The following is a 10,000-nucleotide window of genomic DNA, read 5'->3' on the forward strand; positions in this document are numbered from 1 at the left end:
CATGATTTCTAATTTCGTACATAGTTACCAAGTATTAACTAAAATAAAAACAAACGCAAAAACTTTTTTTTTTTTTTTTCAAAGACCTTTCATACCGTTTGGTGAGATCTATCGCCTAAAGAGTATTATGATTAAGGTACCTGAAATCAAGCAGAACATTTCTGGTTATTAGATTTCATAGGCTTCCATAACCTAAAGAATCAGAGAAAATCCTTTAGTTGTCATAGTGATTATCTTCCTTATGACTCCAAATAAACATTATATATTTACCTGCATCTGTTACTGCTAGGCTTTGCGTCGACCCATCCAGTTCTCCTGCTGAAAAGAAACAAATAAAAAACATTATTATTATTATTATTATTATTATTACTAGCTAAGCTACAACCCTTTTTGGAAAACCAGGATGCTATAAACCCAAGGGCTCCAAAAGGGAAAAATAGCCCAGTGAGGAAAGGAAATAAAGAAATAAACTACAAGAGTAAAAATTAACAATTAGTATAGAATATTCCAAGAACACGAACATTAAAATAGATTTTTATTACATAAATTATAAATAGAGACTTAAGTTAGCCTGCTCAACTAAAACATTTGCTGCAAGCTTAAACTTTTGAAGTTCCACCGATTCAACTGCACGATTAGGAAGATCATTGCATAATCTGGTCATAGCTGGAATAAGACTTCTAAAATACTGCGTAGTATTGAGCCTTATGATGGAGGAAGCATTACTAGTAGATTTAATCACGGAGATAGAGTTCTATCAATATATTTTCAAAATACAAACGAGCAATAAAAGCATCTGAGATACTACAGCTAGAGAGTTATGGGGTCCTTTGACTGGCCAAACAGTACTACCCTGGATCCTTCTCTCTGGTTACAGTTCATTTTCCCTTTGCCTACAGATACACCGAATAGCCTAGCCTATTCTTTACAGATTCTCATCGGTCCTCATGCACCTGACAACACTGAGATTACCAAACAATTCTTCTTCACTCAAGGGGTTAACTACTGCACCGTAATTGTTCAGTGGCTACTATCCTCTTGGTAAGGATAGAAGGGACTCTTTAGCTATGGTAATCAGCTCTTCTAGGAGGACACTCCAAAATCAAACCATTGTTCTCTAGTCTTGAGTAGTGCTATATCCTCTGTACCATGGTATTCCACTGTTAGAGTTCTCTGGATTGAGTGTACACTCAGGCACACTATTCTATATTATTTCTCCTCCCCTCGTTTTGTTAAAGTTCGTATAGCTTATATAGGAAATATTCATTTTAATATTATTACTGTTCTTAAAATATTTCATATATCCTTGTTTCCTTTCCTCACTGGGTTATTTTCCCTGTTGGAGCCCTTAGGCCTATAGCATCCTGTTTTTCCAACTAGGGTTGTAGCTCAGCGAGAGAGAGAGAGAGAGAGAGAGAGAGAGAGAGAGAGAGAGAGTTGTCCATTTAGCATTTCAAGATATCACATTTCTTACTCCGTTCCTTCTTTCTGATTAAATTCACTCAATATGTAGAACAACGAAAGTATTTTGTATTGACTCTTTCATTTCATCTCTAACTAGTAAATGATGAATTATAGATACTTTCATTCCACTCGTTCTCCAACAACTTTTGCAAAAATCTACATATTTTATGTTATATTAACAATAATTCACTAATTCGGGCTAATCCCAAAATATTTCCAAGATGTGTAATAACCAACAATCTCCCAAAATGATTCAGATTCTTTTCCACATTAAAACATCATGCTTTGCTTACTAATCACTTACCAAATCTACCCAAATATCCGATGAATATTCAACCTAATATCAACTTTACCGAGAACCTTTCTCTTTACTGTCCAACTTAGTCATACCGTGTAACATACATGTATTTCATACACGCTCATACACTGTAATGCTATTGCATGTCTATCTCTAGCATTGATTATAAAAAACTGTTTAAGCTTGCCATTGCATGTTTCTCATTGTTGAAATTCTGTGCCATTGTTGCCCTTAATCGTTTGTATATAAGCTCGTTATCTTGTTTAATAAAGTCAGTTACATCCACCTCCCCTTTCTGTTTGTACAGTAGGCGTCAAAATTACGACAACCTGAATGAATGATACAGTCCATTTTAAGTCTCGGTCCGTTCGTGGCTTTAACCATAAAATAATAAGGTTAAACCTCTTAGAATTACTTTCTTCTGGTTTTACGCCCATCTATTTCACCAGGTATAGCTCGGAATCCGTCTAAATTCCCTAAATTGACACAATTCTTTAGTTTTCTTGAACAAATCAACTAAAACATATATCTGACCAACTGCACCACACTCAAGCCTTTTCTCACGTGATAACAATACACAATACAGAACTATAAACTCCATGCTCTAAGTTCAGCATTATCTTGGTTTTATGGTCCATTATGGTCCAGCGTTTTCCATTACCGGCGGAAAATGAGAAAAGGAAATATTGGTAAATTCCACAAAGTAGACATTAACCGTCATCAGCTACTTTTATTTCTCTTCTCCAGTTGTCCATTAGATTAAGAGAGCGATGTTACACACACCAGCTCTTTTCTTTTATTTTCCTCTTTTTATATCTAGACTTACAGAATGGTGTAGAATATACATAAACTACTGTAGTCAAGATATAAAAGTCATTTGTCAGAGAGACAATACCTTTTTAAATTTTGAATCCATAAGCGTTAAGTAGTATCTATATATATATATATATATATATATATATATATATATATACACATATATATATGTATATATATATATATATTTATATATATAAATATATATATATATATATATATATATATTTATATATATATATATATATATATATATATATATATATATATATTTATATATATATATAGATAGATAGATAGATAGATACTGTAGATAGATAGATATATAAAGATTTCTGGCCCCACTACCTAAAATAGGGAGAGATAGACATGTTTCAATGATGTTGGAAAAATGGGGATGAGACAATAGTGTGATATATTTACAAATATATTTCATAGAAATTTAAAAGGCGTAATTCGAGAGGTCGCAGAAAGTACAGATGTAGAAGATAAGTTGAGGTATATATCAACGAGTCTGAAATTATTTGTATTTAGTACAAATTAATGAAAGTGGAGAGAAACTTTAGATAATGAAAAAAAGAGTTTGAAAATACTTGAACAATACAAGCATTAGGAGGGTATCAGTAAGGTTATGAGGAATTATGGGAACCAAGGAAATAGGGAAATATAAGTATATACTAAAAGGAGAGAGAGACATATTTTTTCTTAAGAAAATTAAAAAGGCATTATAAGTAGGCCCCTACCGTATTTTATTTGCGTGGATTTTAGAGAGAGAGAGAGAGAGAGAGAGAGAGAGAGAGAGAGAGAGAGAGAGAGAGAGAGAGAGAGAGAGAGAGAGAGAGAGGGGGGGGGGGGGGACTTGTGATCAGACTTATAAACTGTCTCCTATTAAGATTTTTGTAAAATAAACTCTATTTTAAAACTCGCAATTCTTCACCCGGTTTAGGAAGATAATTAACTTCTCTTTAAAAATGTTGATTAGAATCAACTAGAATGAATTAAGAACTCATGAAGTGAAAACGGTGATTTTTTTATTTACAAAATAAATAGAATAAATTTAATAATAACATGGCAAATAAAAAGGGAAGGGAAAATTCTAAAACTATTTCACATAAACTTTACATTTATTGTTATAGTTATTTTCGCTTCTAAATAATTAAGAGAAATTTGCCCTCACGCATGCATACATACATACATACATACACACACATACATACATACATATATATATATATATATATATATATATATATATATATATATATATATATCATTCGTAATTAGTCCACTGCAGAACAAAGGCCCCAGACATGTCCTTCCACTCCCGTCTACTTATGGTCTTCCTATGCCAGACTATAGCAGCAAATTTTCTTAGTTCGTCAATTTATCATTTTCTCTTCCAACCTTGCTTCTTTTGCCATCTCTAGGGACCAATTACGTGTCCTTCCCATGTCCATTTCTTTTGCTTACATGTTAGGAGATCCTCTACTTTAGTTTACTCTCGTATCCATGTTGCTCTTATCCTGTCTCTTAGTGTTTCTCCCATCATTATTCTTTCTAAATATCTTTGAACATCCGGTGTTTACAAATAACAATATGATATACTTGTAATATTGAAATGAAACTCAAGAACCTGACAAAATAGTTTGAAATCAAGTTTATTGATTTTTGGGGTGAAATGGAACTAGGAAAACTGAGCAATGTTGGATCAATATAACAGGCTGAATAGTGTAAACATTTGGTGTCCAATTGTATAGATGATGATAAGGTGCGAAAAAAAAGTATATTACAGATAAAGCTGACCAATGTAATGAGACTTGACGATCTAGAAAGCTAGGAGGGAATATAAAGGGACTGTTGTTAACCCACTCTCCTTTAGGGAAGTGAAGTGTGGATGTTGGATGCAAGGAAAGTATGGGGCTTAAGCTATGAAGATCAACTGATTTGGGTAATATATGAGGCATTGGAAATGCAAAAAGAGTGAGAAATAGGGGAAAATATACGAAAAAATGGAGAAACATGTTAGAGAAAGTTGAGATGGTGTGGTAATGAAGAAAGAATGGAAAACCATAGCTTGGTGAAAAGTCTATAATTGTTTGTACTTGGAAGTAGGGCGAGATCAAGAAGCCATAAAAGGGACAAATGGTATTAGAGAGTTATTTGTAAAGATGTCCTCGACATCCTAAAAATAGAAGTGGCTGTGAATGACTCATAGTGAGCAGGCAGTTTATCAAGCTGAGTGGCTGACATACAGGAATTAAAATGGACATCGAAAGGAATTATATATGATATAGAACTTATAACATGAATTTTGGAAGGACATTGCTGATAATATGTTTAAAGGCATCCCGTGTTAAGGAAAAAGCTTAGTGGGATATATACAGTATATATATATATATATATATATATATATATATATATATATATATATATATATATATATATACATATATATATATATACATATATATATATATATATTTATATATATATATATATATATATATATATATATATTACTATATGTGTGTGCGTGTGCGCGTGTGTGTGTGTGTGTGTGTGCGCCAGCACACACATTCACACAAGTGTGGACGGTGAAAAACTGTGATGACCAGTAAGAACATTGTCCATCGCGTGATTAATTCTGATGACCAATGTTCGTGTCCTGCCGAGCTTCGTGTATAAGAAAGGGGAACCCAGTAAGAAAACATATCAACCTCATTACATTTACTCATATTTTCCTCCTCTTTAATACTCCTCCCCTCTTCTCACGTCTACTTATCTGTTTAATTTCATCTACTCCCCCCGATTCAGAATTTCCACGACCCCAATCCAGTAAATGGCGGGATATTAATAGCCTTCACTGATTCATGGCAGCTATTTCGGTAACATTTTGGTCTGAGAAAATTTAATTGCCGCTCTAAAGGTTTATTGAAAATAATCATTAATGGAATTGTGCATCAAACGCGTTAAATGGGAAAGAGATCTTCCATCACCATTAGGTGGGATCGGCTCCTATATCTGGGGTATTAATGGGGGGCTGTATTTACATATCTGTACACAAAAACTTATTTTCTTCGTTTTCGACAAATGTTTTTTAGCCCCAAAAACATCATTATATGTGACCATTCAACAAGATTATAGCCTCATAATACTATTTTATAACCATTTCCATATCAAAGCGATTAGTTATAAGTACAGAAACAAAAAGTAAGAGATGAGAAATTCTTTAGGCTTTTCTATCGTTTTTATATTTCATATTCGCACAAAGTAACCATTATAAAAAAGTATATCAACTAATCTGGCGGAACGCCCAACCACCCCAACAGAAACATAAGCTCCTTGCATTTTGTCTTTTATATCGTTGACGATAAAAGCTAATGCCTTCCTTGGAGAAAATAAATAAAAGCCTTACCTTTAGTTTATTTGATAATAATCTTGACAAAATATTATATAAGCTTTATCTATGATACATTGAAAAAAAAAAAAAAACAGAAATGTGATAAAAGTAATATACGTTCTATGGAAAGGTTTTTGCAAGCAGCATGAGGAAGTTATCTGAATAACAATTTGGGAAAGTTAAGATGACCTGCAGAAACTAATAAATGTGTTTCCTTTTTTCTTTTTTCTTTTTGAAAAAGGAAAGCGGTGATATTGAATCTCAGCCAGAGTAAGGGTACGTTAATAAAAGGATACCCGTGAGGTGGAATTATGAATGTTAATATTGAAAGTGAATGAAAGGTGGACATAAGGATAAACATAACAAGAAGAAACTCTAATGGGAAAAAACTCGAGTTGTCCTTGAAAGTCAATGTGGGAATGTGTTATGGAATGGTTGAGCCAACTCCACTTGATGGAAATAACGAGTGAATGTTAAAAGACAATGAAAGGTAAAATAATGTCGAAATTGTTTGGATGAACTGACAGCATAGTATATGTAGTAAAACCAGAATTAATATGATGAGAAATGGAGATATGGAAAACGTTAGTGTTGGGCAGATGTCATGAAAGAGGTCTTGTCAATGAAGAGGTTTCCGTAAGGGAGCCACTGAGATACTATAGTCCATTTCTTTTAGCGATGCAGATTTGCACCGACTCGCAGCGGTGCCCTTTTAGATCGAAAAATTTTCCTGATCGCTGATTGGTTAAAATTATCGCGTCTAACCAATCAGCGATCAGGAAACTTTTCCGAGCTAAAAGGGCACCGCTGTGAGTCGGTGCAAATCTGCATCGCTAATAGAAATTGACTATAGTGAGAGGTTTTCGCATTGGTTTATCAGGCAGCGAATATTTTAGAACGTTTTTGCAAAGGAGCTTCATTAATGCTTCAACAATTGAAGGACCAATAAGGACCATTGTGGTGGCCGATGTGGTAACGTCCCTGACTGATGAACTCCAGACTAGGGTTCGGGTCCCACTCAAACTCGTTAGTTCATTTGGTCGCTGCAACCTCACCATCCTTGTAAGCTAAGGACAGGGGTTTGGGGGAGCCTAAAGGTCTATCTGCTGAATCCTCAGCAGCCATTGTCTGGCTCTCCTTGGTCCTAGCTTGGGTGGAGAGGGGGCTTGGGCGCTGATTGTAAGTATATATGTTCACTCTCTAGGCACTGTCCTGTTCGATAGGGCAATGTCACTGTATCTTGCCTCTGCCATTCATGGGCGACCTTTAAACCTTTAAGGCAATGTCAATTATTTCCTTTTCTTTACAATCTCCACATCAGAGGAAACATTAATTAGCAATCTCTCTCTCTCTCTCTCTCTCTCTCTCTCTCTCTCTCTCTCTCTCTCTCTCTCTCTCTCAGCAACTTACATATTTACTAATCTTCCTCCAAATATATTTAGCAGAAGTAGTAAAAATATTTTGACTGGCAACTCTTGTGAAAAAGACAGAAAACAATTTTGTCTTGTCCATTTATAGAAAAGAAAAAATACAAAGGTCAAAAAGGATAAGATAAATTAGGTAAAATTAACGATAAAGGGAAAGATGGTTGAGAAGAAATAATTCACTGCAGAGATTCATCATTGTTATTTCAGTAATATATCAATCAAATTATTACGGAATGATTTAATCTTTCAACCAGAAAATAATAATAGCTTTGTCTTTCAGTAACACATCAATTAAATTATTACGGAATAATTCAATTTTGAACCAGAAAATATTTCATGAAATTTCAGGTATATTTTCTATTAATATCCAATTCTTTTAACATTTCTATTATTCCTAATAATACCAATACAAATAATGATAATTCTTAAATAACAACAACCATATTAATAAAAATAAAAAGCGAAGAATCCACGACTTATCACAATTTCTAAACTTAGTGGATATCTCCCTTGCAATTTTTTTCAGCGCTTTACAAAAAATCGGAGATGACACGAATAATGCACTTCATTTCAACTCCCAGATTTTACTTTCCCTTAAACTAAGAAAAAGAAAAGAATAAACCTAAATGGAAAACCACCTGAAACAAGGGATAATGTCCAAGGTATGTTCAACTACCAAATACAGTTTGTCCTGAAGTCCTTCCCTCGCCTTTATGAAGTGAACAATTAATTACATTTAGTAAACGGTCCTCTTTTTTTTTCTTTTTTTTTTCTTTTTTTTAGCTCTAGTCCATTTTCCTCTCCTACTTACTTAATTAACACTCAGGCACCCACGGGACGCGTAAGCCCTCAATAAATTCAAGTTCATATCTCTTTCCTGTGCCATCTCTCTGAACACAACCCAATTCTCAGATCACACCTCCCTTCGCATTGTCATCAGCCACGTTTCTCTTGCCCAGCGGCTTCCATTCAGGTACTTCTTGTACTAACTCATTTTCCCTTCTTAAAATATGCCCCATCCATCTCCTTCTTGATAATATAACATATATTGTTCATTTTGGGCACCCCTGCCACCTTGCGAATTGCCGCATTTATCATATGCTACTACCATATGATTCCCAAAATCCTTCTCAATGCTTTATTTTCAAAGGTAAGATATTGTGCATAAGTTGTAAATGTGTGAGTTTGGATCAAAACTGTGACTAATCTAGTTCAAATAATATAGGCTGCGATTCTTTGTTAAGCAATGTCAAGTCTAAATTCGTAACAATAGCATTCAATTGTACTTTAATAACAATAGCATTTAACTGTAGTTTAATGAGTCTCTCACAATACCAAAATAGATCAAGTAGATTTGTAACATGACAGAGTAGTGTTGAGAGAGAGAGAGAGAGAGAGAGAGAGAGAGAGAGAGATTATTCTCAGTGAATTAATTATATGATAAAAAATAATGAAACCTTTTAAGAACTCTACAACTGATTTGTATAACAAAATCCCAGTCAGAGCTTATATATCATTAGACCCATTTCCTTAAATAATTCCTTACGGGTGAAATAAATGATTTGACGCACGAACTTTCATGTGCCATAAATCAACACAGGGAAATGGAAATCAAAATCATGAAAGGAAAAGATACAAAACGCGTTTATAAAAATAATGTAATAAATTTAGGTAAAAAAAAAAAGGGAGAATAAGGAATGAAAATCACAAGAAAAAAAATTATGAATGTTGAAGATTCAAAACGCGTAGAAAAAAAAAAAAAAAAAAAAAAAAAAAAAAAAAAAACCGTAATAAACAGGAGAACAAGAAAGGGATATCATGACTGAAGCTCGCTGCCCCGCATAACACAAACTGATTTGTAAGGTCACGTAAGGGTTAGTCCGGGGTCAATCCCTTTTCCCAGGTTCTAATCTCGTTAACCAAGATATATTGTGACATATCACGAGAGAAGAAATGTAAGGCTTATTTTTTCCAAAAGGAACTGGACGAAACTGTGTCGTCTTAATTACAGGAGAAATGTGAGCTATGGTTAGATGATAAAATATATTGATACACGACAGAAAGACATTTTTTTCTATTAAATTCTGGGTCATTACTATATTGGCTTCATTATACCTCTTACTAGTGCACGCAACCCGTATAAAATGACGGCTAAATATCTAAAGAGATATGCACACACACGAAGTCCACTCTTACCAGGATATGACCACTCCCTCTCCCTTACAGGAGGGACAGGGAGAGGTCGAGTTGTTATACGTCCGGCAATGTCACCCAACGTGACCGGAAAGATATATGCCATTTTCTATTTTGTTTTTTTCGTCTGTTCCCTGCTGATTTTTATCAAATTACTTGGTCTTCAATTTTACCCAGCTACGAATTCTATCTTTTTATTTTAAAATATTTTTTTCGTCAAAGACTGGAGTCATAAATGCAGCTGTTTATTCTCGATATTCTAACTACTACTACTACTACTACTACTACTACTACTACTACTACTACTACTACTACTACAACCAGTGATAATAATAATAATAATAATAATAATAATAATATTAGTGATAATAATAACAATAATGATAATAATAACAATATTTT

General features: G+C 33.8%; 1 protein-coding gene across 1 annotated transcript in view; it reads right to left on the reverse strand.

Moving 5' to 3' along the window:
- LOC137616580 (pleckstrin homology domain-containing family G member 7-like) overlaps positions 1-10,000 on the reverse strand; it is a 723,306-nt gene that overhangs the window by 203,495 nt on the left and 509,811 nt on the right. Inside the window, exon 5 of the mRNA XM_068346464.1 lies at positions 271-318. Within this exon, the coding sequence (XP_068202565.1) occupies positions 271-318 (48 nt within the window). The remainder of the gene's footprint in view (positions 1-270; positions 319-10,000) is intronic.

This window comes from Palaemon carinicauda, chromosome 2 (genome assembly GCF_036898095.1).
Source record: "Palaemon carinicauda isolate YSFRI2023 chromosome 2, ASM3689809v2, whole genome shotgun sequence".
In the NCBI taxonomy this organism is placed as follows: domain Eukaryota; kingdom Metazoa; phylum Arthropoda; class Malacostraca; order Decapoda; family Palaemonidae; genus Palaemon; species Palaemon carinicauda.